This window comes from Pogona vitticeps, chromosome 2 (genome assembly GCF_051106095.1).
Source record: "Pogona vitticeps strain Pit_001003342236 chromosome 2, PviZW2.1, whole genome shotgun sequence".
In the NCBI taxonomy this organism is placed as follows: domain Eukaryota; kingdom Metazoa; phylum Chordata; class Lepidosauria; order Squamata; family Agamidae; genus Pogona; species Pogona vitticeps.
This window is the reverse complement of record NC_135784.1, coordinates 78963789-78989887: the sequence shown is the minus strand read 5'-3', so window position 1 is coordinate 78989887 and position 26099 is coordinate 78963789. Positions and strand designations below refer to the sequence as shown.

Sequence of the window (26099 nt, the reverse complement as noted above, 5' to 3'; positions counted from 1 at the left end):
CTCAAAGGAAGTCTTTTTTTATCTCCTTTTAAACAACTCATACTTCATAAAAACATTTTTTAACCACTACCATCTACTCCAGCAGAAAGACATTCTCAAGAATAGGGATGAAAAGAAAGTTCACTGCCTGGATTTTCAAAAGAAATGATTTTATGGTGTGTGAAATTATTAATGACAGTGTTTGCATACCTTACATTTCTTGTCACAGTAGATCACCTACTGGTTGTATTTCTGTCTTTCCTTCAATACGCTCATGAGTGTATTATGTCCTCACAAAAGCAATCCTGTGAGGCACGCTGATCTGAAAAATAGTGACTGAACCAAGATCACCACTGAGGCTCAGTGGCAACTTGACCACTGGTCCTACAAGTTCCAGTCCAACATACTTCATATCAGCATAAGAATCTCACACAGACACAAATGAGTATGTTTGAAAAATGAGGTAAGTGCATTTCTGTCAATGGGAAAATGTGTGAAAAGGCATATTTTTAAGGAAAATATGTGGGAAATGGACACACATTTCCATGTGAGAAGAAACACAAGGTGTCACATCACAACATAAAACAGAAGGAAAAGTAGAAAGGATTAGGGAAAATGTAAAAAAAAACTGTGTGTGAAAGATTTTCACTTCCTTATTCAAGACTGCAAATGAGAAATTCACCAAACTCTGAGAAATAATGCTGGAATTAGACAGTCTAAGATCTCAGCTGTGAACCACAGAGGCCAATGCAAACAGAATGAAGAAGAGATGAAAGCAGACGTGCTACACATATACACATTATTCTCTTTAACCTAATGTTTTTCAATCTTTGGTCCTCCAGTTGTTTTTGACGAACTCTCAAAATCTCTTACCACTGGACATACTGAGGCTTCTGGGAACTGAAGTCCAAAACAGCCAGAGGATCGAAGGCTGGGAAACGCAGCTTTAACCTCTGGTCAAAAAGATTATAGGCAGGAGGTCCTGCTGCCTACGATATAGGACTCCTGTTTCCAGGCTGAATAAATGGACCTTGAACTCTTACAGTCTGACTCCCATCTTCCCTCTTAAACTGACCACTATACACTCAAACAACAACAGTCTTTTGGGGCAGGATGGTTTCCACAAAGAGCATCCAGACTCTCTGAATGCATAAACCAGATTTCAGCAGCCCATTAACAGTACTCCCAAAGACAGCCTTAAGGGAACCAAAGGAAGGCAATTGGAGGAAAAGTGAGGTATCACAACCAATTTTAGTAATAATTTGTCAAAAAAGCTTCAATTATCTCTTTAACATGCAGTTACCCCTTCATAAGGGGTGAATATGTTAGTATGTTCATAGATAAAACGTGGCTGCCAGAATTCTGTAAGCATTCATGTAACATTTGTGTAACTAGCTGCAACTAATCGATGAGGTACTAGAGGAAAATCTTGGTTGTACTATCAGGCACATAATCTGGAATGTGACCAAGCTGTGCCCTGGCACCTCATCAATTAGCGATGGCAAGTTCTGAAACCTTAAGCAAATACCAATAGGATTATGGCCAGGAGATTTATGATAAGAGCAACATCTGGTTTTCTGTAAGGAAATATAAGTTTAAAATGGCAACATTCAGAAAACGGTGGGGGAGCTAAAGAAAAGCAATGACTGGGATGTAGCTACCCACCATATGTTGGGTGCTACCCGAGACTGAAGAGACCTGCAAAGAAACATGTCACCTGACTTAGTGAAGACCGAGAACTCAAGACAGATGGCTTGTCTCTTCTCTGGGATAAAACGGCAAGAGAAATCAGTGGGAATGGATGCACTACTTAAGAAATTAAATGTGACTGACAGAGAACTGCAGACCCAGTCTGTGAACCCCATTAGCTTTCTGAACTCTGGAAGATGTGTGGCTCTACAGACCACAACAGAGGACTATTCCTTTGTTTCCAGAAGCACAGCACACTTTTAAATCTTAGAACTGCAAGCTGGAAGGGATCCCGTGGATTGCTGAGTCTAGCCACCGTCAAGGAGGCACAGTGGGGGAACTGAACTGCCAGCCTCTGGCTCTGCAACCAGATGTCTAAACCACTGAAATATCCAGCAGTTTAAAGTCTGCTTGACAACTCTGTGGAATAACACCAAAAGGATTAAGGGATGGCGACTACTATTTTACAAATACAAAGGGCAGTTTTAATGTACAGATTAATTTGAAAGGATTCCTCCAAATTATTTGCAGAAAAATAGTATTAGGAGCCTTCGCCAGGTATCACTGTGTTGCTTGCTGTGGTCTTCTTTAGCGGGATAATGCAGATGCTGTTCTTGGCCTCCTTGATCCTCCACCAACGGCCCAACCTGCAACACATCCCAGAGGAAGTAAGTCACCTATCGCTGAAGCACTCCTCTTCAGAACTATGATCTAGCAACTCTGAATACAGACCCACACACCTGAAGTAAGCACTACACCGATTCCCACCTGGTGGGGATCCTATCAAAATGTATAAAGCTGATAAAACAGATACACAGATATATTTGCAGATATGCTTGTGAGCATCTGACATAGCTGGAACTGGAATTTCAGCTTCAAGGATGGTCTCAAATACATCTTCAGCACTTGAGGTGCTTACTTTAATTTCTAACCCAGATTAAACTCCAGATTCTTAGTGCAATTTCAAAGTAATCTCAAAGTAATCTTTGAAATGTCTGTCCCACAGAGTGTTATACCAAGACAATTTTCCCCCATGCATATCACTTACAAACTTTTCCGACAATTAAGGTTTTAAGGAATCTTATTAAATTTAATGAAAATACAATGGGTTCAATAGAAGAGTACTAACCTTGCATCAGAGTCACCATTCTCAAGAACAATTTTGGGAGTGGGAGGGGGGACATTTTAACATTTCACCATGAATTTGACAAGTGAATGTAATTGAATTAGAAATCATGTTCACATTGTAATAAAAAGAGAACTACAAGATTACAAACCTATGTTCTTGTCCAACTCCAGCAACCAAGAAGTTTCCAGAATTTGAGAATTTCAAGCTATTAACAAAGCCAACCTGAGGGGGGAAAAATACAGCCCCACATTAACTATCAAAAACGAAGAAGACTGTGTACCTACCTACGCATATGCTGCCATGCATGCCTGTAGCATGCAAATGCTCACACATACATATACATCCTTTTGACGTGTATATGGGGTAGACATCAGACAGGAACACCATGATGTGAGATGAAGCCAAGGTTCAAAGTCCCTTCAATTCAGCATAAACAAAGCAGCTATATGCTTGAGTTAGGCATGGCAGAAAACACTCAGGAGTGTTCTCCATACTTCAAAAAAAATTCTTGTAGCACCTTAAAAACTAACATATATATTATGACATTTCAAAGTGAACTCTAGCTTAGGACTATTCTTAAAGCAACATACACAATTTTAAATATGCTTTTAATATATTTGTTTAATTTTCTAAGTCTAATAATTTATGGTTTTTAGCCTTTAACATTGCTTCTTTTTAATAATGTAGGCCTCCTTGGATCCTTTTTAAGGAGAAAGGTGGGTTAAACATTTTAAATAAATAACACAGCCTTCTGAAAATAGCTACAAGGAATATCTTTGCCAGCTGAACTGTGAAATTTCATATTAACTCCCAATTATTATAATGTCTATTGAAGTAGACAGATCTATTCAAGTGTTTGGAAGAGTCCCTTAGATACAGTGAACCACGTTTCTCTGCAACAGTTCACCAGTACTGGTTATCCTGCTTCCCCACCCCCACCCCGCTTAGCTTTAAAGTTGTCTAGTTTGAAACACTACATAGGGAAAAATATGTAGAGTATGCAAGTAAACTTCTCCATCCAAGCACTTTCCTCACCAAGGGAATTTCAAAGAGTGGCTCCAGCCTTCGGAATCCTTCTCCACACTTCCACAGTTTCACACTGGCATTATGGGAACCTGCCAAGAACAAAGCATGTGAGCGCTTCCCTCCAGGGTCTAAAGGGGTTCCAAGCACTGACATTCTCCTATGTTAGCTGGCAGTTCTGGATCTCTCACTATTTGCCCCACGGGTAAAGAAAAGTATTTTTTAAAACTTAATCCTGGTCTACTACTGCTTCTGCTTTGGTGCATCCTGAGGCTTTTCTCCTTTCTGTATAACTAACAGGCTTACACGGGCTGGTTTATCAGTTGCTAATACCTTCAAAAATCTGAACCTATCAGAACTCTTCACTTGATCACATTATACATTAACAACTCATTCAGAAGAATACTAATCCTGTCTCAGAGCTACCATTCTCTAATCAACAAGTAAAATCTAAAATAAGGAACTGTTGTATATGTCGTTCTAAATCCAGTTGTTAGTTCCAACTAGAGTACACTGCTAAATCAATGGGAATTTAGGTAAGTCAACACCAAGTCAATGGTTGTGCTCCATGTCAGATAAAAAGAAAGTTGAATTTTCATCATTATCCTACATTAACAGCTAGAAAAAAATTCTCTTTCCACAAAAAGATAGCCCGCCCACTCAACTGAACAGCACTATGGAAGACCCCACACAAATAGAAGAAGAGAGTGTTCTACTCAGTTCATAGTCACGTGTTGATCTAAGTTACAAAATCATTTCCCTCCCAAAAGCACCCAGTTGTGTTCTCTGATATCACAGCCCAAGATATCAAAACACCCTAGCTAATGGCATCCAGGTGGAAAAAGACCAAACGCAATTCCGTGACAAGTGCAACAACAGAACCATCCAGCCATCAGAAAACATGAACTAGTTGGTTGCCTTTCGGAAGTCCACGTTGCAACAGTGATGGGATAATACAACTATTAATCCTTCTGAGATCCACTTTGACAAAGGTTTTAGAATACACTGGCAAAAGCAGCAACAAAGCCAAGAACTTGTTAAGCAAGCACTTCCAGTCAAAATTAGATGGAAACAGAAGATGGCTTTCTGCAAAGCTCTTCGAACAGGTGTGCACCCATTCAGACCGGGGCACCACTAAGTTGAACTTATTCTCAAGCACATACTAAGATTTTAGCCTAAGATACACCTAACCTGCCTGTTACAGCAGACCTCCTCTCTGCCTTACCCCACCCCTGAGGCAACAGAAGAAACAAGACGAGGGTCTCACAGCATGAGGCACCTGTGGCTATGAGGTCACTGTTCAGCAAGGCAGCAACAGAAGAGATCCAATAGGGCTGTTCTAGGCCCTGCATGCCATGCAGGCTATGGGCTTTCTTCACTGTGGCGAGTGGTTTCTTCTTCGAGAGACCCCAGAGGGCTACTGAGCTGAAGGACAGAAAAACCACAGATGATTTACCACACACAGTAGAAGCTTAGGAGAGATCAAGACTTCAAGAGGGACTCACCCATCATCTGCACCAGACACCATATGCTCCTCATTGATCAGCTGGACACAATCGATAGAGCCCCTAATCCAAAAGAGAAAACCGTGACTGTTTTTGATCTGCACTCTACTAGAGAAGAAAGCTGAAGAGTCCAAACTAGGAGCAATCAATACAGCAGGTGCTCTGTGACAAGTACATAAATGTCTGGGGAAATTAAACTGAAACTCAAAGACATAAATGCAGGGCAAGTACAGCAGACACACTCTGGGGCCATTTTTTTGTCAAAGACAAAAGATTTCAGCACCCAAACTGCTTAAAGACAAGACTGAACAAGGGAAGATAATCTAAGGATGAACATCATGGGAAGATTGTTTATCCCCCAAGCTGCCAAACGGAGGTGATGTGTCACTGGGTTGTAAGCCAGTCTACAACATGCACAACATTTTGGGATGAGGAATGGAACCCTGAAGTCATGCTGATCATGGCAAATGCCTTCTAGATTCTACTAAAATTAAGATCAGAGACAGGCATCAGCAAACAGAAACTCCAGAGAAAAAAATTAATTAAAACATGAAGAAATTCCATTTATCTGAGTAAGTCAATATTTAGCTTTAAAAAAACTGTCCCAGAGGGAATTGTTTATGTTCCAGTTGGGGCAACGAACTGTTTCACTACACTGCCCCCATCCTAAAGACAGCAAACTTCAAGAAAGACAACTACCTCCAAAGGTGCTCTTTCTTAGTCCTTCCCTTTGTCTTCGTTTCCTCCCTATAGTTTGCTAGAGCATGAACTGGCACAAAAACATAGTCCCCTTCATCTCCAGTCAATATTCCCTTTTGACTACAGGTCTCCTTAATATTCTTTGCACCTCTTCCTTTAATTTCTCTCTTTCTCCAGACTTCTACTAAGCCCTTTTCACTTCCACTTCAATTCCCCAGTGCTTCGGTACCTCACTTTACCAGATGAAGTTATATTTGTCTGCTGTTACCTCTTCCTGTCACTTCCGTTCTACATTAACTGTATAACATTTGGCGAGATGTGGGTGGAATGATAACTAACTGGTTTGGTCAGATGGCATTGTACTGGTTTGTTTGCATGTATTAATTGAGTTACTGGATATTCTTTTTATATTCTATTTTGCTACTATAAAACACAGTTATTCTAATTCTTCCCAACTGATATATCTACTTCTGATCAGACAACCACGTGTCACTGCTTCACCGCTTTCGATCCCTTAGCCTGGGCTTGGAGAGAAAGGACCAATCTTAGGAAGCTGCTCCCAGGGACTTCTACCCCCCCCCCCCTTATCCTGGGGCACCACTGCTACCAGGAAATCCAAACACATGAGTATCATCCTCGATGACAATCAGCCATACTTAGGTAGAATTCCAGCTATTTTGCCTGCATAAGATACCATTTGATGCTGGCAAGGAATAATCTTGCAATGGCGATTTCGTGTGTAACAGGCACCTTAGGTGATGTACTGTAAACCTCACCATGACAAGCCCACTTGAGCAAACAGATAGTTAGACTGTTGGTAAATTCCACCAGTGTTATGTTCATGCTGACAAAAATTGGGAAAGTACCCAGCTCAGACATCTTCGCTTTCCTAGCTTCAGCTTCCAGCCCAGACTCTGCTGCCAATCCAATGCAATAACCCAGACTAATTAGTGGGATTCCCTGTTTGGGTACATGTGCCCAAGGGGCTGCAGGAGGGGGAGAATCAGTAGAAATTAGTAAGAGAATTCCCCCTGGTTTTTGAGCACAGGAGTGCTATGAGGGGTTCCTTTGAGCCCAGCCACTACACCAGACAGTAGATGGAAATAATTCTTGGGAAGCCAGGCTCTAAAAAGAATCTCTTCCACTCAGTGAAGGGAGAACCCATTGCTTCTGCCCAAAAAGGAGTTTCAGAAATGGCCGAGTCAGTGTCATTAAAGCTTCAAGGTGACAGGAGAGACACAGCAACAATGGTGTGGTACCTTGTTTGATGTACAATGCGCTACACAACTATCACGAATCTCCCCTCCCACCACAGACACACTCATTATCAAGGAAACCCATGAGAGTAAGGGACCGTTCTTACTGGTGCCCATAGAAGACCAGCTGCGATTCTTCAGGGATCTTCCAGACTCTGACCGTGCCATCCCTCCCGCCGGATGTAACACAACACTCCCGGCTGAGGCTGTCTAGTCCCGTGATCACATCTTGATGTCCAAACCTGAGAAGGAAGAAACAGGTGAGAATTTGCTATGGACTGCATGCATTAGAGCACTGGTTCTTAACCTTGGATTACTCAGGAGTTTTGGACTGCAACTCCCAGAAGCCTTCACCACCAACTGTGCTGGCTGTGGTTTCTGGGAGTTGCAGTTCAAAAACATCCGAGTAACAAAGGTTAAGAACCACTGCATTAGAGGATCTGGCACTTTGTCTGACAATGTTTCGCCTTCTCACTATAAAGATTTGCCATAAAGATTTGCTTCACACATGGCCTAGTGAGTGACATTTAGAAAAATCTGGTCCCATTGGTATGCTGCTATTTAATGTTGCAATGGTTCCCTTACCTTTTAAATAACTTCATACGAAACAATAGTGTTGGCAGGGATGCCTTCATTTATCCCTCCTAACAATGGTTAAGAAAGCACAGAGATTCTTGCACACTTTGACTCCCTGAAACAGCTTTCCTTATCCTGGTTCTCTCCAAACATAAAAGACTACAACTCCCATTACAGTCGTGCCCCGCTGGACGATTACCCTGCTCTACGACAAATCTGCATTACGTCAACATTTTTGCGATCGCAAAATGATGTTTTAAATGGGTTTTTTTCATTTAACAATGATCGGTTCCCTGCTTCAGGAACCGATTTTTCGCTTTATGACCATCAATGAACAGCTGATTGTCGGGTTTCAAAATGGCTGCCGGCTTTCAAAATGGCCCCCCGCTGTTTTCTAGGACGGATTCCTCACTATACAGGGACCGAAAATGGCCCCCGTATGGAGGATCTTCGCTGGACGAGCAGGTATTCAGCCCATTGGAATGCATTAACCGGGTTTTAATGTGTTTCAATGGTTTTTTAAAATTTTGTTTGACGATGTTTTTGCTCTACAGAGATTTCGCTGGAACGAATTAACATCATCAAGTGAGGCACCACTGTACTGCCAGCCAATAATGGCCATCCCCTCTGGCCATTATTGCTGGAGAGGATGGCCATTATTGATGCAAGAGGCAGCCCAGCTCACTGGAGGACACCTGTCCGAATGGAACCAGTTAGAACTGTCGGAGGTAAAGAGCACATCCCAAGAATCAAGAGCACTCCAAGACTGCAAGAAGAGCCGTATAAAGAGCTCCTGCTATGATGTCGACAGACAAAAGATGAGAAGGCAAAATCGCTTCACACCTCCATCCACTAAGTGACTGTCAACCAGGCAGACTCCTTGCCTTCCATTTCAGATGCAGAAAATCATACTAAAGCAATGACCTGATTAATTAAGGTTTCTGATTAATGTATCAGCAAACTTAAGTTTCTTAGCTAGTTGTCTGTGCAACAGCTGTGAAAAAGAACCACTATGTTAACTGGTCACTGGGGCCAGCCTCTATCCTGTCCTCCATATCATCTCAGCCACACACACACACAGAGAACCAGGTGCCTTTACAGTCTGGATCTCTCCCACAACACTTCCTTAAATCTCACAAACACAGCAAAGAAAGGATGCTCCTTACAAGGTCTCCACATAGGCGTTCTCAGCCACGTTCCACACTTTGACTGAACGATCATGGGAAGCACTGTACAGCTGATGTGTGCCCTTCCGGAAAGATAAACCCTGCATGGGAAAATAGCGAGGGGGAGGGAGGGAGGGAGGGAGAGAAGGTGAGGATGGCGATACAAAAGGCAAGGTGGGCAGGGCGGCCTTGTCACTCACAACCACTTGAGCCCCTCTGCCAAACCTCCGGCTCATTCCACCCATTCCAAGAATCCAGGAGCTTTCAAAATTGCTGAAAAACGGAGGTAAGCTAGAGGTAGCAGCAAGAGGTAACGCCAGGAATGCCACAGCATCTTTTTTTTTAAAGTGTGGAAACAATCAGCCTTTCAAAAGGACTGAAAGATATTTTTTGTACACAATGAACTTTATGCATTAGCAGTACTTGATTTTCTAACTGCCATTATAGGAAACATGAGGACACATGAACAACTAAAGCATATCTCTCCTATTCTCTTTCTGAAAGCATCTACGTTGTTGTATTTAATGGCCATTTCTTGTATATACATTTTCCCCTCTGATAAGAGTTTAAGGCAGTTTGCAACAGAAAAACATTATCAATGTATATCATTGCAGAGAGCCAGGACAGCTGGTTGTAATTTTGATTTTATTTATTTTAATAAGTTTACCCTGCATTTCTCCTTAAAGGGGCCCAATTTTACAGGCTGAAAAGCAGTCAATGAAAGAATGTAGATTCTTTGTACAAAAATCTACTCTAAGACAATGTGAAATTCTTTATTCACATAATTGTTTCCTTATTTTAGGACAAACCATTAAATGCACCCATAAAAGTCCATTCTAGAGATGTGTATGACTTGACTGATAATGTCACTGCCTTCAAGCTGAGGAACTCACCGACACAGCATCACGATGGCCTGTGAACCTATACAGATGCTGGCATGTTGCAGCTTCCCAGATCATAATGAGCTTGTTTCTATCCCCTGTAGCCTAACAGAAAAAGACAAGGCAAGACAAGGTCAGTACTACAATTCTCTATAAAACTGCACATTTCAAACACTTCTAGTACCAGTAATAACCACAGAGACCCAGACAGCCAGGAAAAATCCATACAGGCCCATGACAGAGGCTTTAAGGCCTATGAATTTTTAGATCACATCTAGAGACCTCCAGCTATCTTATAGGCCAAAGTGTTTGCTTCCTCATAAGAGGAAGAAGGAAAGTACGTTTCTCTTTACCAGGTATTTGCCATCTGATGATATAGCCATTGAAAGAATGTGTGCTGAGTGGCTAACGTGACTGTCCTCTGTCCCCTTCTTTCCTCCATGGATCACATGCAACTTCTTTCCGCTCTCCACATCCCCTAAGAGACAATGACATCCAAGTCAATTGGATGACGATATCCAAATCACACAGGTCTTTTCAAAAACCCAAATTAACATTTTTGAGTTTTCTTCCACACAGTTTTGAAATCTTGAATTATTGTGATAAATGTATTCTCAAAGGCTTGTCTATTGTGATAACATTCCTAGTTAATTACCTAGAGAGCGTTCAGTAAGGAACAGATAATATTGCAAGTGGAGCACAATCCCAAATCTACAGAAATCTATGAGGGTGGGGAGACCGTGTAAGCAAGACTAACAAATGCACTTTGAACATAACACACTGTGCATTTATATTTGATAAACACACAAAAACCAGGAATCTGGGAGTACAGCTTTGTGCCTGAACTAACTGAAAAATAACACACATTTAAAATTGTAGTTTCACCTTACACACAGGCTTGTCAACAGAAGAACGTTCATCAAAGAGTGTATATCTACTCAGGTCTTGTTCACCCTCCAAATCAAAATGGATCAGTAGAGAACAACAAAATAGAGAATACAAAGAACTGAAACAATGATAGATCACCCAAATTTCTGCTCAAACTTTGAATGCTGCTTGATATATCCCATTCCACTGATTATCCCACCAAGATCCATATACTTCAACAAACAACTGAAAGGATAAAGACTAAGCACTAAATTACAAAATACCTTAATTCTGGCACTAGTTTACTTGGTGAATCTATTTTTGAAACGACAGAATTAGCACTCCACTCGGTTCTAACGGATGCAGTCCATACTTCACTGCTCAGTTTATGTCCTACAACATTCAGCTGTACTGACAGTTGTTTCCCATTACATTAGTAAAGCATCAGTATCTCTCCCAAGAGGTATGTTATGCAAAAGTGAAACCAAGCCAGTTAGTTCATACCAGTCATGAAGATGGAATGGCTGTGTTATTGAATTTAATGTTTTATTGTGATAAATTAGAGGTGGACTATATTATAGGGACCTGACACTCTAACCCTTTTGATCTTCACTTGACAGACCTGTACCTGAAGACAACTAAATCTCTCTCACCTTCAAAAAATATCAAGCTTCCTGTTAAAACAGGAAGCTAGGTTGGAGCTAGGCCATGAAACCCTTCAAGTTAAAGTATTTCAGGTGAGAGAAATGTAAGTGTATTCAGGTGTGGGTCTCTCAGGTGGAGTCCAAAAAATCTGAATACATTTCTAAAAATAACCCCCAATATGTTCATGAGGAGGCATCACAAATATCGTTTTCAACACTACTGTCCAGCAAATGGCCTTAAAGCCACTTATTCCTTCTCTGAAGCCAAGAAGAACGTGGGCAAGATTAGCTGAAATATCACTATAGTAAGATAAAACAAATGTGTGTAGAAATGGGAGTAGTCCAATAACATAAGAAATACTGGCTGCAATGTAAACATGAGTCATGTTTTAAAATAATCAGACAATATCCAAATCTAATTGTCAAGCCGAACCACTGCAAGGCCAACTTTGCAGATAACCCAGTCCAAATAAAATCACAAAAACTGAGAATACCAAGCTTTGCTATAAAGACAACCTTTTCATACTACAGAAAGATAAAACTAGTACTTCCAACATTTGGTGGGAGTACAGTGAGCCCAATTCTTCTCTGGATTAATTCTGTTATATTTCTTAAGAGCCACTCTTGAGCCTCTCACTTCCCTTCCATGCCTTTCCATTACCGCCACTGTAAAGAGTAAGACTCACATTTGATGATAGAACAGTCTTTGGCTGCAGAGAAAACATATTTATCGTCTGGTGAGATGACCAAACACGTAATAGGTAGCCGGTGACCTTGTAGCACTCTGATTTCAGATGCCTCTGGAGCCTGCAGCTGTTTAAAGAACAGACATGAAATTGGTATTGACCTCCCCAAGCAGCACAGTGGAAATTAATTGCAGCTTACAAGCTTCCTTAAAGATGAATTAGGAAGATATATTTAAAGTTAGTTTATGACACAGGAGCTGGAGCAGAATACACAACAAGCCAATCTTGTTGACTACATGGAGTTGTTACGATCTTACCAACTTGTTTTGATCACAAATCTTCTGGTAACAGTGGGTTCTGTAGATAATGCATCCAAATTAAAACAACTGAATTTACTAAGTACAAAATTGGCTATGGCCAACTTGCATTTTGGTTCACAGTAGCAATAAATGTTGCTATATCACGAGTCCTTTCATGGTGTTTTGCTATATCATGAGTCATTTCATTCCACCTCTAGTGCAGTGGTCCCCAACCTTTGTGACGCCGTGGACCGGTTGGGGGAGGATGGGATCCATGTGCAGGGAAGGCAGGGCACTCCATGCGCTCGTGCGTGAACGGGCAGGTCACACTCTTGCACACGCATGTGTGAAGGGCACTTGCACAAGGGCGCACACACTTGCACACATGTCCAAAGGGGGGGAGGGACATTCGCACGTGCAAAGGGGTGGGGGCACTCATGTGCATGCACAAAGGGGCTGTGGGGTGTGTGCGTGCAGGGTGGGTGGGTGAGATCTGTCTCCGCACCCAGTCCATGGACCAGCACTGGGCCGTGGACCGGGGTTGGGGATCCCTGGTGTAGTGGATAGAGTAACAGACTTGGGTTCAATTCCCCATCTCTGCCATGGAAACTTGCAGGGGGAAGTTGGAAGTGGTAAAACCAGTCCTTAAAAACCTCACTTATGTTGAAGGCCCTATTAGACTCACTATAACTCAATTCTGACTTGACAACACATAACAAATGCTCTTTACAATGCAATTAATCCCAAAGAAAACATACTGCCTTCAAGTGTAGATTGGGAGCCTCTCCTACTCTCAAAGAAGATAGGTAAGATGGAAGCAGTAACTATACTAAAAAGAAGCAGTTCTGAAACTGAAACATTCAGCCACAAACTCCAGCCCCCAACCAACATCTTTAAAACATCAACCGCTCACAATCAGGCAGTCCTTTCTGACAGAAACATGAGATATGGATGCCTACAGAGAAGAAAAACTATTACTTTTAAAAGTTGGTAAAATAAAACCACAATTACAAGTGACGGGGCAAAAAAGCCCTATGAGGTAATTTGCCAGGAGTAATGTGTCTCATTCACTTCAAGGAATATAGCAGCTTCTACTATAAAATTATGTGGGACAACTGCCCCATGGAAGCCGATTTCACTTACAGTTTTGGCAATTTGTCGCTGCAGTTTTCCTTTCTGTTCAAGCTACAGAAGAATAAAACAATATTAGTTTTTTCTTCCACCATCACAAAACCCAAGTAGCTCAGCACATGCAAAGAACGATGCATACTGACTGAATACATCTTAGAGATGACAACCTGTTTTTAAAAAACAATCATATGTTCCTGTCATTTTCCAGCATGGAGATGTTACATTTCTCAAACCCATGTTTTGACAATACAACAGACTTTAAATGATTACGAGCAAAGCAGTAATTAAAGCCACTTCCCAATTTATAATCTCAAAAATCAGAGCTTCTAAAGTTACATTTTGGGAGACTGCCATTTCCACAGTACCTCAGCCAGCAGATCTGGAAGTTATAATTAAAAACAGAATTTTCCAAAAGTTTGGTCAAAATATACTTATAATTCTACAGAAATAATACAGATGTGAAACAGTGTTTGGGATAGTTATTCCCTCAATAAATGGGCCACAAAATTTGGAGAGACAACAGCGATAAGACTTCAGTTTTGCTTTGCAGTGTGCACAAAGGACAGTGAAGTGTTCCCTGGCAATGAAATATGAAGAAACGTAGAGCAGAGAACACAATATAACAGCTCACAACTGACACAGGAATCTGTTTTGTGAAACTTAGTTACATATACATACAATATTCTAAAACCAGCCACATACTATAGTTTGAATCTAGAATCTGCACACATGAATTGAGTTTATTCGCTCAAACTTCATGTCCTTTTCCTAAAACCTATGCTGGAATGTCAGGCATATTTTCTTTTATCTCATCATGAGGCTGAAAGCAAACACCGAGTTGATTCCTTCTAGTAGCTAGGTGACTCCTACTGAAAACCTAGCTCGCAATTAAGTTCTAATTGAGAAACAATATATACAGCACTGAAGCATAAGGATTTGCACCGAACTACGTAGCCTTTCCTGTCTAAGCAGAAAACGTAGTGTCTGGAAAGTTTGACTCACTGAATGGTAACTATAAGAAATATGTCACTGCACTGCTTATAAAGAGGGGAAAGAACTTGTATACACATCTTGTATTTGCTAATGTATTTAGATGAGGACAAGCTCAAAAAGAGTACATCAACAATACAAGATGTAATAAATGTATACAGCTTTTCATCAATCAAATAAAGGCAAGTATGGGCTGTGCACTCTGGCTGGACACCTCATTGAGTTAGGAGAGACTGGGAGTTCTATTCCGTACCAGAAGAACAGTCAGCCTTTGTGGCCTTGGGCAAACTGCACAGTCCCGGAGCACTCTCATAAGAGGGGACTGTTAAACCACTCCTGAGTACTCTGTACTTAGAAAATCCTAAAAAGGATCACCTTAACTCAGAATTGACTTAATGGCACATTACAGTAATTATTATTATAATTACTATGGGATACGGACAAGAACTCAGTTTATTTATTTAAAATATTGATATGCCACCTTTCTCTTGAGGAGTCCCAGGCGACTTACAGTATTAAAAGAAGGTAAAAAACAAATAATATATTATTACAATATTTAAAAAGCATTAAACAAATATATTAAAAATCACAGTAAAATACTGTATTAAAAATAAAAGTAAAAAAGAATAAAATGCATCCTTTAGAAAAAAAAATCCCCTTGGCCAAAGTTTCTAAGCTATCAGACTATATAGCAGGACAGAACCATAGTTGGAGGGAAATGTGAAAATGAGATTACTTAATTCAAGAGAACAAAGAAAGTTGAACGTCTAAAATGCCAATGCCTTAAGATGGGCTGATCACTGCAATACTAGCTCCTGAAAGTAGTGACCTTCTAGTCTTCTGCCCTACTTAGAAGCCGAGCTTTGCCAAGGCAAACAAAACTATTTTTCCACTCACAAACCCAACTCTTACTGGTACGTGGAAGAAGAACTGTTGCCTTTAAAAGTCTTGTCCACACAGCACAGAGAGTGACACCCATTTGTGTCCTGTAATGTAGGAAACCCATCAATTCTTCCCCCCCCCCTTTAATGATGACACCCTGTACTCTGGAGGGAATGGGACTGTTTGCTTTTCCTCTACCCAGCTGATGTGACTGAAATGATGACAGCCCTCTAGTCTACCCAGCATTCCAAAATGTCCTACTCACCACATCTTCCTTCAATCGGCCAGCAACCAAATCCCTCTCAAAAGCTTCTTCTTCAGCCTTTTCTTCTTCTGTCCAAGGAAAAACAAATCACATCAAAATAACCATGAGATTTTCAGAATAAAGAAGGCAAACATAGAAAGAAAAACATACAACATATTTATTACTTCTTTAATCAGCTAGAATTCTAGCACTGGCATTCATCAAAGCACTAAGAATCCATCTGTACAGTCCCTCAAATAGAGGTCTATTTTATAAAATTGCTGGGAATGACAGCTTCTTGGGTACCACTGGATTGGCATGTGATTTGGTAGATTTGCCAGAAAAACATGGAAGTATCAAACGCTATCCATTGCAAGGTCTCTAGTGGCGAGCTCCGATAAATACACCCTGGAAATACATATAAATATGCATTTCTGTTTTTTTTTTTTATTTAGTATTTTCAATCACTGGATAAGAGAATAATTGGATACCGATATTGCAGATGGTGGGGGAGTTCCTACCATATTATCACAGGACAACCTCAACCACTGACTGTTTACCCTCAGATCATGAATTTTTCAATGGAACAAATACACAAGGCTAACCCTCATCTCTCCAATATACTTTTTCAAAAAGTACTTTAGAGAGCTTCCACGGCTAGAACAGTAGACCAATCCAAGAGACCTGGATCAATTTTCTCATTTCATAAGTCTGCTGAAGTCAAGTGAGAGCATAACATTTGAAAGAACCTCACTTCTTAGGAGCAGTTGAGAAATTCTCCCCTCATTCCACATGTGCCTTTTGTCAAGGTTTTGTAATATTTAAGTAGTCAACCTACTACAAATATTTAATTCCTTACAGATTAAATTAATTCTCTCACCTTGCTGTCGAAGCTGCTCCAGGTATAACTTTGCTAACCTTAGTTTCTTCTCTTGTGGCGTTTCCTCAATCTCATCTTCTGCTTCATTGTTCTTTTTCTTGGTTGGACTATTGACAGGAAAGACATGATCCACATGGATGGATGTCACTTCTCCCTGACAATCATTCATTAGCAAAAGTATTTTCTTCCTAGTCCCTCACAGAACCCAGGCCTCTATGGTAGTTTCTAAAGGTCAAAAAGCCTTTTGCTTCAGAAATCCCCTAGGGGGGCTTCCTCTGGACAAGTATATTGAATGGACAGGCCTAAGTGAGATGAAGGATCAATAATACTATTCTAAATTACTACAATTCTCTTACCAAACCGAGTCTTTGCAACTTTTCCCAAGGGAATGTATACAAAGTTCACTTCTCATAGTATTTTTTTGAATATTACCAAAGATTTCATGATTTTCTTTCCAGGGTAGGGAAGGATACCGTAACAGTGCAACATATCCTCACCTATCTGGTTCAGAATCACTGGAGATCTCCTCATTCAGCTTGGAGCCAGCTTTCTGCCAAGCTTTCTCCTCTGTAACCTGAAGCTAAGAAATGAAATACATATTTCAGATGAGAACATCACATCTGTTAGGATGTGTTAGTGTAAGGTCCTTCCCCAGGTATTAAAGCACTGAGTGGCAAGCAAAGAAGATAGCAAACAAAGAGAAACTAGACAATTGAAGCATTACAACCGATGCCCATTTTACAGATAAAATGTGCTCTACCAAAGGGGGGGGGATCACCAGCAACCTGCAGAGTATGCGTAACAAGTCACAAGACTCACAGAGAAAACTGATTTGGAGGCACTGGTACACATGAACATATAGTGGGACGCCCTTTGAAAGACACAACGAAAACATTCCAAAATGTAAGATTGCAGCAGAATTTATTGGGCAGTAATTCCCACTGAATAAACTTTAACGAGGCCCAGTTTTTTTTTTTAAAAAAGGCCACGACTCTGACCCCTTTCAACAGCGGCGTGAAAGAGGAAAAATTCCAGATACTGCAATTGTGTCCTCGTGCATTTGACCATACAATAAATTGGCCCCAAATCTTACCGCACCCTTAAGAGCTCCCTGCCCCCCAGCAAACGATCCTACAATGCCCTCCCCTGATTCTTTTCCATCGACGCAGCCCCCCCAACTTCCCTCTGCGCCCATAAAAAGGGGCTGGAGTGGCTTCTTTCCATCGACTGACAATAACGTGATGGGGAAGCCAGTGGGTTAACACCAGAGTCAAGCTCTCTCGGGCGGGTGCCGTTACTCGCCCCCCCCCCCCGCTGACCTTTCGCTTCTTCCTCCCAGCACTCGCGGCCGCGGCTGAAGCCCCTCTCGGCTTCGGCTGCTTCCTCTTCCCTCCTGCAGCCGCCATCCCGTTACCGGGTCTCCAACCCCGCCAGGGAACAGTCCTTACACGTGGCTGTAAGACCCACCCCTCGGGCACCTTCCCATAGGCCGGCCACACCTCCTCCCTTTCTTCATTGGCTGAAATTCCGCCTGAAGCCCCGCCTCCTCCTTAGCTTCCAGAGGAAGTTAAGGAAGCAGACCGGGAAAAGTCACGCCTTCTTTGTAGAGTTCTCGTGACTGTCAAGAAAGCTATTCTCTTATTGGTCTGTTAAGCCGCTCGTCTTGCCTCCTTAGTGAGACTTCCGTATTGGGCGAAAGCAGTAGTAGGGCGCGTGGACCGGGAAGGTTGCCTTTCGGCTTGGGCAGCTTGCCTCGTTTAAGGACTAGGTTCTGATCCGTGTCTTCGGGAAGGGAGAAGGAATGGATCAGTGATGTGCGAGACAAAAATCGTCGGGACGCGTGGAGTGTGGTGATGGTGGGGGACTGTGCCCTGGAGCTCAGGGACTGCGCCAGTAACAGAATGGATAAAAGGCAGAAGGATAGAAAGCGTGGGAGGAAGGGGATCTCGGAGACCGAGGATTTCTTGGATCCCGGTTGATCGACATGAAGGATCCCACGTGGGTCTGTCTTGATTCAGGAAAAGGCGCGACCGCGGCGGCGTCCCACTTAAAAGAGCCCCCCGGGCGCCCTGCTGCGTCGGTTCTCCGGGCTTCTCTCATGTTTCTCCCTCCGGAGCGAAGGGGACACGGCGGCGGTGGTGGTGGAGGTGGAAATGGTGTCCCACCTCATGCCCTCGGCCGCGTCGCCTCCCATCTCTGTCTGGCGCTGGAGCCCAAAAGGGAACCCCCTGGGTCTCCCCCCCTCCCAACCCCGCCGCCCTCGGTGCTTTTTGGGGGCCTGAATTGCTGCCGCCCGGCTCCGATCCTTGCCCTGCAGCCGGGGCTGGCCGGCCCTGCCCTCCCCTCGGTCTCCGGGGCGCGGCTAGTTTGGCTCTTTTCCCAGACGGGCGTGTGGATGATGATGATGATGATGATGCCGCCGAGAGGCGGAGGTCGGCGCCGGGCCACAACGGAAGGGGCGCTGCAGCGCCGAAAGCCCGGCCAGCGGATCCCGGCGTGCCCAAACTTGCCCGGCTCAGTTTCTGCCGGGCCCTCCGGTGGGATCGCTCGGGGCTGCTTGCGGGGAAATCGCCCTCCCTGGCCCGGTGAGTAAGGAAGGCCCCTTCAGGCAGGCAAGGGCGGATGATGGGCTGGAAACGAGGCGGCGGGGCTTGCTCTTTACTCCGATTTATTTTCTGGTTGTATTTGCAACGGCGGATAAGCAATCCTAAGACGCCACCCACACCTGGCCCTGAGGCAGATCTCTAAACGAAGAGAGATGTTGGAGGCCTTGGTAGCCCAACAAGTGTGTTTTACTATGTTCTAATAATCTCTAATTCCCCATCAGGTTAGGTACTTGTTGGGGAGGATTTTCTTTAACTACTTTTTTGTTGTTGCTGCAATATCTGACTTGTTTGAGTACCTGCTCAGTCGGCAGTCTCTTTTCTTACTTACAAATAAAGGACAATAACTGTACATTTTTTAAAAAAAAACATATAATAAGATTAAACGTGATCATGCAAACACTTTCTAGAGTAGATTATGGGTCCAGAATCATTTCAGTTTTAGTGCATTGATTTATGGAGGAGGGAAAAGTTAGTAATGGAAGAGACCAGTCTGGTACTGGGGAGATGGGATACTTTGCCTTTAAAATATTATGGTACTAAGCAACAACTTTGAAATCACTTTTTCCCTCTTCCCTTGGTGGAGTATGTGAGAGAAAGGAAGTTGCTTTCCTTTAATTTGGTTTAGAAAGTAAAACACTGAGTCAGGTTCTTTTTTTTTTATGTCACTAAGACATTTGCTGGGTTTGGGGAGACTGGTCTCCTGGCTCCTGAAATGCAATATGATGTCAGTTCTGCAATAAAAGCGGAGAAAACATACTTGTTTATGCTTTAGCAAACTTTCCACAAAACACACAGGTATACTGGCCAGGTAGGCCGAGTCAGGTGCTTTGTAAAGTTTAAATAGTTAACTGTGATAATTAGACACTGTATCCAAAGGTCATTGACATGTCCATCTTGCGTTATTTTTATGCTGATCATACATTCTCCTGTTGTCAGGGGCATGAGTCATCTTTGCAATGAGCAGACCTTTTATTGATACACCAAGCTCAGGATAAAATGGCTATATTGTGAAAGCAGATGTAGATCCTGCCTATTGGTTCACTTCAAAACCTAATATTATATCTGATTTGACAACTCTTTGTTTCCTGCTTATGGCTGGACTCTACATGTACCTTTCTGTCCTTTTAAAGCCACTTACAAGCTCTCTGGTTGTCATCTGTTCTGTTACCTTCTTCATCAGGTTGCCATCAGCTCCCTCCCTGGCTACTTGCCTGTTGTGTTCAGGCAGGGCAGTTGTCTTTGCTGTTCTCAAGGAGCCATTAAAAAAAACCATCTCCTCTATGCCACTTACTCCATGTGTAAAACAAATATATTTTAGACAAGTGTTCCATTCCTTGTTCTGGTTTGAAACAGTGACACATGTGCATCATTAAATACAGCATTCATAACTTACATGTAGTTAGTACAGGCTGCCTCTAAAAGTAAGGTGATGAGTAGAAAGGGGGATATTTGTATATGAATACCCCTACACAGGTGTTCTTAACGAGGGTTAACACCTACTCATTGATCTGACGGTGCAATTCTACCAACAGATCCGCGGTGTGCAATCCACTCGCCAATCTTCGACCTTGCAGCGAGGCTTGTCATCCCACCTCCTGTCAGGAGTAGCGAGTCGATCACGCATGGCGGATCTATTGGTAGAATTGCACGGTCTGCGTCCGTGGTGGATCGCTGAGTGGACCGTCCGGCCCAATGGGGCTGGATCCTCATTAATGCCACCTGTGTGGAGAGATAGAAGGAGCTATTATACTGAATATTTTTACAGACTGTGAATAGGTGCTGTAATAACTGGACTGGATTTGACATTAAATGCTTACCGTGTATGACTATTGGACTGGACTAAGACAACTCTGTATGTATGATTCAACTGCTACTTACAAAACAATACAGTTTTTCCTTACCTTGACGGGGCTCTCATTCCACTACTTACCTGCATACTGATTCCTGATTTGGATAAAACTCTGCCAGGGCTAAGGAAAAGGCATTGCTCTGTCCTAAAGTTCCTGTCAAATACCCCCATCTCTACTGGTGAGTCAGAAGTTAAAGCCATTTCAGTTTTGAACCAACAGGTTGCAGTTTAGCTGACAGTAAAAGGAGCTTTGACAGATTCCTGATATTTAGATAGATCAGTGAGATGGAGCATCTGGCTGAGGAGCCAGGGATCAGGAGTTTGATTCCTCACTATGGCTTGTAGGAGGAGATCCAGCTGGTATGATTTTGGGCAGACTCTGTTATTCTTGGATGCCCCCGGAAGAAGGGAGTGGTAAACACTTCTGAATACTTCATATACAGTCAACCCTCGACTTACGAACGTCCCTACATATGAACATTTTGATTTACAAATGGTTCTGTTGGCAAAAATTGGCATCGACTTCTCAATGGAGGCTTGACCTACGAACGAGGTCGAGGCTCCATTCTCAAGTCAATGCCATTTTTTGTGAACGGAGCAATTCGTCGCCTTCGGAGGTTTTGAAGGGCTTTCCCCCTGACATCGGAGGAAGCCCTTTGAGAGCTCTGAAGGTGTCGATCACGGCAGCAGGGACCCCCAGTGAGGTCTCCCATGGGGGTGGGCGAGCCCTGGGAGACCTCCCTGGGGGTCCCTGCCACCGCGATTGGTACCTTTGGAGGTCTCAAAGGGCTTTCGGAGGAAGCCCTTTGAGAGCTCCGAAGACAAAAAGGCAGGGAGAAAGGACGGGAAATTCGAATTTCCCATCCTTTCTTCCTGCCTTTTTGCCTTTGGAGCTCTCAAAGGGCTTCCTCCGATGTCGGGGGGAAAGCCCTTTGAGACCCCCGAAGGTAATTTTTTGAAATGCTGGAACGGATTAATTCCGTTCCCATGCATTTCAATGGAAAAATGGTACTTTGACTTACAAACTTTTCGACGTACGAACGCTGTTCCAAAATGGATTAAGTTCGTAAGTCGAGGCACCACTCTATAGAAAACCCTATAAGCCAAAACTGACTTAGTTAAAGGTAAAGGTTCCCCTTGACATTTAGTCAGTCGTGTCAGACTCTAAGGGGCGGTGCTCATCCCTGTTTCCAAGCCATAGAGCCAGCGTTTATCTGAAGTTTCCGTTGTCACGCGGAACACTTTTTTTTGTTTACCTTCCCACCAAGGTGGTCCCTATTAATCTACTCATATTTGCGTGCTTTCGAACTGTTAGGTTGGCGGGAGCTGGGACAAGCAACGGGAGCTCACTCCGTCACGTGGATTCGATCTTACGACTGCTGGTCTTCTGACCCTGCAGCACAGGCTTCTGCAGTTTAGCCCACAGCTTAATGGCATATAATTATTAACTACGCAAATTCTAAGGAGAGAGGCTAGCAATGAGTACTAGTCATGATGGCTACATAATACTATCCTATATTAGAGGCAGTAAACTGCCTCTTAGTGCCAACTGTAAGGGACCAAGAGGAGAAAAGTAGAGGGTTTTTTTTTTATTTGCTCCTTGAGGGCTTCCTTTTGGCATCTGGCTGGCTACTCTAAACACAATGATCGAAAACCCAGATGGGCTGCTGGTCTGATCCAGCATGGCTCACCTTCTAGCCTTACGTTCTGGTTGTTGGCAGAGAGAGCAACATAAACAGGTGTCTTGAAAGCTTCTGCCAAAGGTTCAAGATTTCCTGAGGGTCATTTGGTCAACTTATCCAAGTTGAAAGAGATAAAATGTGGAAAGACTCCAAAAGCCATCTGCAGTAGAAAAATCAGGAGGGATGCTTTCCAGGTAATAAAAAAGGGGAGCAGAATGACTGCAAAGGAAGATGTCTGGGAATGATCGGTGGTTTGAAGCTATAACTGTGAGTCAGCTATGAAGTAGGCATTTGGCTCTGAATATTGCAGTGGTTACAGAATGATTGCCTAGGGTGTGGTTTAGGAGCTTCAGTTTTCTCTAGCCTGGGATTACATTAAAGAAAGCATGTTTGAATAAACACATAGCAAAAGCGATTCCCAGCAGGAGCTGTCAGATTGTATTGAAATTTCATATAAACACAGCTGTGGTGTGTTTGAAGCTGAACTGCCTTGCAGGAGGAGGAAGAACAGTTAGGACAGAAGCTGTTTTAATCAGTAAGGCTATAGTTTTCACATATTGTCCCTAAGGCAGGCTATCTTCTGATGAGTTTGTGTGATAAGGACTGGTTTCCCTTCAGAAACATTACTTCAGTTATTTACCACAGATTTGACCAAACAACTGCTTCCGTGTTTGGAGCAATAAGGCTTAGCTACTACTATGCCACACGTACTCAGACCCAGTTAAAAAAACCAAAAACAAGCCCACCATTCATATAACTGTGGAACCCGAACCCCGGGTCGAGAAGTGTTGTTGGGAGTGCCGTCTCGCCCAAAGCGAACGTAGGCACGCAAACGGCTCCTCTACCTTTTCCACCCAGATTGATTCACCAAGCTGTGGACACCTTGGACTTAGAACTGGGCTTGAAAGGGTTATCCGTGGCTACCCAGACACCTCCGGTTTGGGCGGGAAAAGGGAGAGAGAGGAGAGAGCCTGAGGAGGCAGCAGCAGGGGAGGGGGTCAGTACCCTGGGAGATGTAATCCCAGGTGGATGGGAATGGGTGCCTATGCAGGATCCATGGACCGGTAACTGGGAGCGGGTCCGGATACCTAAGAAGGAGGCTGAGGAGAGGAGAAAGAGGGGAATGACCCCACACCCGTCCTACTGGGGTGAAACCGAGACCCGTGAGTGGCGGCGTAAGATGAGGGAGGAAAAGGAAAGAATAGAGAAAGAAAGAGAGGAGAAGAAAGCATGGCATATGGAAGAACTGAGAAAGATGGGGTGCTACCTGGACCCTGGGAATCCCCGGGTGATGGGAGATATGTCCCCTGGGGATATGCAGGGGATGAAGAGATCACTCCGTTATTGATGCCTGACCCAGATGACTTCGAACCCGGAGAACCCTCACAGGTTCAGGCTGGTCCATGGGCTTCGAAGACAAGTAACCCATTTATAGAAGATTGGTTGCCCCTGTCAGAGCCGTTGCTCCCACAGGAGAATTTTGTTCCCCATCTATTGGACACTTCTATACCCATTCCCCAGTTAATAAAAGAAGACAAGTTGTTTGATCATAAAATGTCTCCTGGTTTATTTGGTTCGGGGGAGGTAAAGAATAGCGGACCTTCACAATAACCCAAGCCTTGAAAGAGCTTTATTGTCTTCCTAATTCTTTTGGGGGCCAATTCAGGGTGCTGGTTCTTTTTTATAAAGCCTAAATGTCTTGGGGGCAGTGTATTGAAGGACTCCTTTGTCCTGTATGAACCTATCTGGACTAGACCGTTCCCAAAAAGTAGAGGGCCTTCTGTGGAGTAGCATTCCGCTGTGTCAGCCTCCCTCTTTAGGTAGGATCTGCTTTTGATTGGCTAGTAAGATACTACACTGTTCTTCCCAATTTTTACATATTAGTGCTGCTTTTTTATTTTGGATAATTCTTCTCCTTGCAATGCAGGTATTTTCTTAATTCAGAATTTTACATATGCACAAGAGGAATCATGAAAGTTGCCACAGTTAATTGTAGCTCATGGCTGAAGGGCAGAGTGCATAACCAGGCATGCAACTGCCTTGAAACTGGGACTTTGTTAGCAGCTGTGGTTTCCAGAGTTCGGATAGAATCCTGCCCTTCCTGGGTTTCTTTTGTTTAGAGTTGATGCATTGTTTTTCCAGCTTTCTTGGTGATCTCTTCCAGCTATGGAAGGGAGCAGTGATTCATAAAGACATTCGCCAAAATCCTAGCTGCAAGTTACAAAATTAGTGTGGATATTCTCTGTTGAGTAGCAATTTGCACAATTTAGCATGCAGTAAATAGTGTCTACAGTGCCATTGTAGATAACAACAGTTCATTGCCAAAGGTTACGTTATTTGTGCTATGCAGACAATAGGATTTTGGCCATTAGACACATAAAGATCTTCTAGCCAACAAAATGTTGGCTTGGTTGGGAGCCCACTTTGCAGATGGCTCTTAATCATTTGCTTCCCTGTGTATTCTTCCAGCAGACATTTTGAATAGATTTCTCTTTAATGCTGTCAGAAAAAGGTGAAGACTTTTCTCTTCAGGCAAGTGTTCCCTTAGTGGCTAGTTGCTTGAGTGGGTTTTTTTAACTGATGGTTGTGCCTTACTGTTTTGAATGGGTTTTGGTGTTGCTTTTGTTGCATCTTTTAATATGGTATTGGTTTTATCCTTTTTAATATTTGTATATTTACTGTTGTTAGCTTTAAATATTGTCTTCTAAGGAGAAAAGTGTGGTAAAAATATTTTAAGTAAATAGGGCAACAATTCACCAAGTACAATACATCATTTGGGAACTGGACTGGTGGTTTTAGAAAGCTATTCCTTCTGCTGAGAGTTAAGTCTGTCACTTGTTTGTCTTTTGGAGGTGGGATTTTTAGCTGCTTGAAGAAGTTAAATTTCCTTAGAGTTCCTGACTCTGGAAAACAGATTGGCTCCTGAAAGAAACATGCCTCCCAAACGCAAGTCTTCTACCCGGGCCCAGGCACCCGTCAAGGAGAAGAAGGTTAAAGAAGAACCGGAGCCGGAGGGAGATAGTTTCCACTCCACTGTGGCAGCACTTAAAGCTGCTCCCAAGGAGAAGCTGAAGAGCAAAATTGACTCTGCCTGTCAGCTGAGCAATGTGGATGATGCCAAGGTGAGAGTGAACTGTCTCTGATTGTAGTGTTCATCCAGGTCTAATCTCCATTGGATGGTATACCCTGCAGATTTCTGGAGCATCAATTCTCATAATCCCTGGCTAGTGCTGTGTTCTCTGTGGCCAATGGGAGTTGTAGTACAAAACATTTGGAGTTCATCATGTGGAAGGCAGCTGCTGTAGAGGAAAGAGTCTATTTCCCAATTTGCCCAATTGCATCCATGAAAATAAGCCTCAGACTTTAGATCTGTGGTTTGTTGATAGTGATATCTGAGCCCATTAGTGTGGCCTTGTCTGTCTTTCAGAAAGGCAGA

General features: G+C 43.0%; 2 protein-coding genes across 3 annotated transcripts in view; one reads left to right on the top strand and one right to left on the bottom strand.

Annotated features, from left to right (window-relative positions):
- Positions 1 to 132: 132 nt before the first annotated feature.
- RRP9 (ribosomal RNA processing 9, U3 small nucleolar RNA binding protein) lies at positions 133 to 18035 on the bottom strand. Of its 2 annotated transcripts, none has more exons than XM_020803854.3 (15): positions 17846 to 18035; positions 17024 to 17106; positions 16527 to 16633; positions 15668 to 15735; positions 13543 to 13584; positions 12101 to 12227; positions 10257 to 10381; positions 9916 to 10008; positions 9023 to 9123; positions 7388 to 7522; positions 5326 to 5388; positions 5088 to 5245; positions 3833 to 3912; positions 2946 to 3019; positions 133 to 2315 (listed from the first exon to the last, which is right to left on the bottom strand). In XM_020803854.3, exons 1-15 carry the CDS (start codon positions 17930 to 17932, stop codon positions 2210 to 2212), a joined length of 1449 nt encoding a protein of 482 aa, XP_020659513.3. In that variant the 5' UTR covers positions 17933 to 18035; the 3' UTR covers positions 133 to 2209. The 2 variants fall into 2 exon arrangements, with proteins under 2 accessions (XP_020659513.3, XP_020659514.3); XM_020803855.3 differs by having other exon boundaries at positions 5100 to 5245; positions 17846 to 18034.
- Positions 18036 to 18973: 938 nt separating this feature from the next.
- PARP3 (poly(ADP-ribose) polymerase family member 3) overlaps positions 18974 to 26099 on the top strand; it is a 28545-nt gene continuing 21419 nt past the window's right edge. The window contains exons 1-2 of the mRNA XM_020803883.3: positions 18974 to 19111; positions 25516 to 25785. Of these exons, the coding sequence (XP_020659542.3) occupies positions 25597 to 25785 (189 nt within the window). The 5' untranslated portion in view covers positions 18974 to 19111; positions 25516 to 25596. The remainder of the gene's footprint in view (positions 19112 to 25515; positions 25786 to 26099) is intronic.

Excerpts from the sequence above, each read along its gene's own strand:
- RRP9 (XM_020803854.3), bottom strand. The coding sequence starts at position 17,932 with ATGGCGGCTGCAGGAGGGAAGAGGAAGCAGCCGAAGCCGAGAGGGGCT. Across the intron at positions 13,585-15,667 it reads GCCGATTGAAGGAAGATGTG|CTTGAACAGAAAGGAAAACT; the intron begins GTGAGTAGGACA and ends ATTCTTCTGTAG. Across the intron at positions 3,913-5,087 it reads AGCCACAGGTGCCTCATGCT|GTTCCCATAATGCCAGTGTG; the intron begins GTGAGACCCTCG and ends TGTTCTTGGCAG.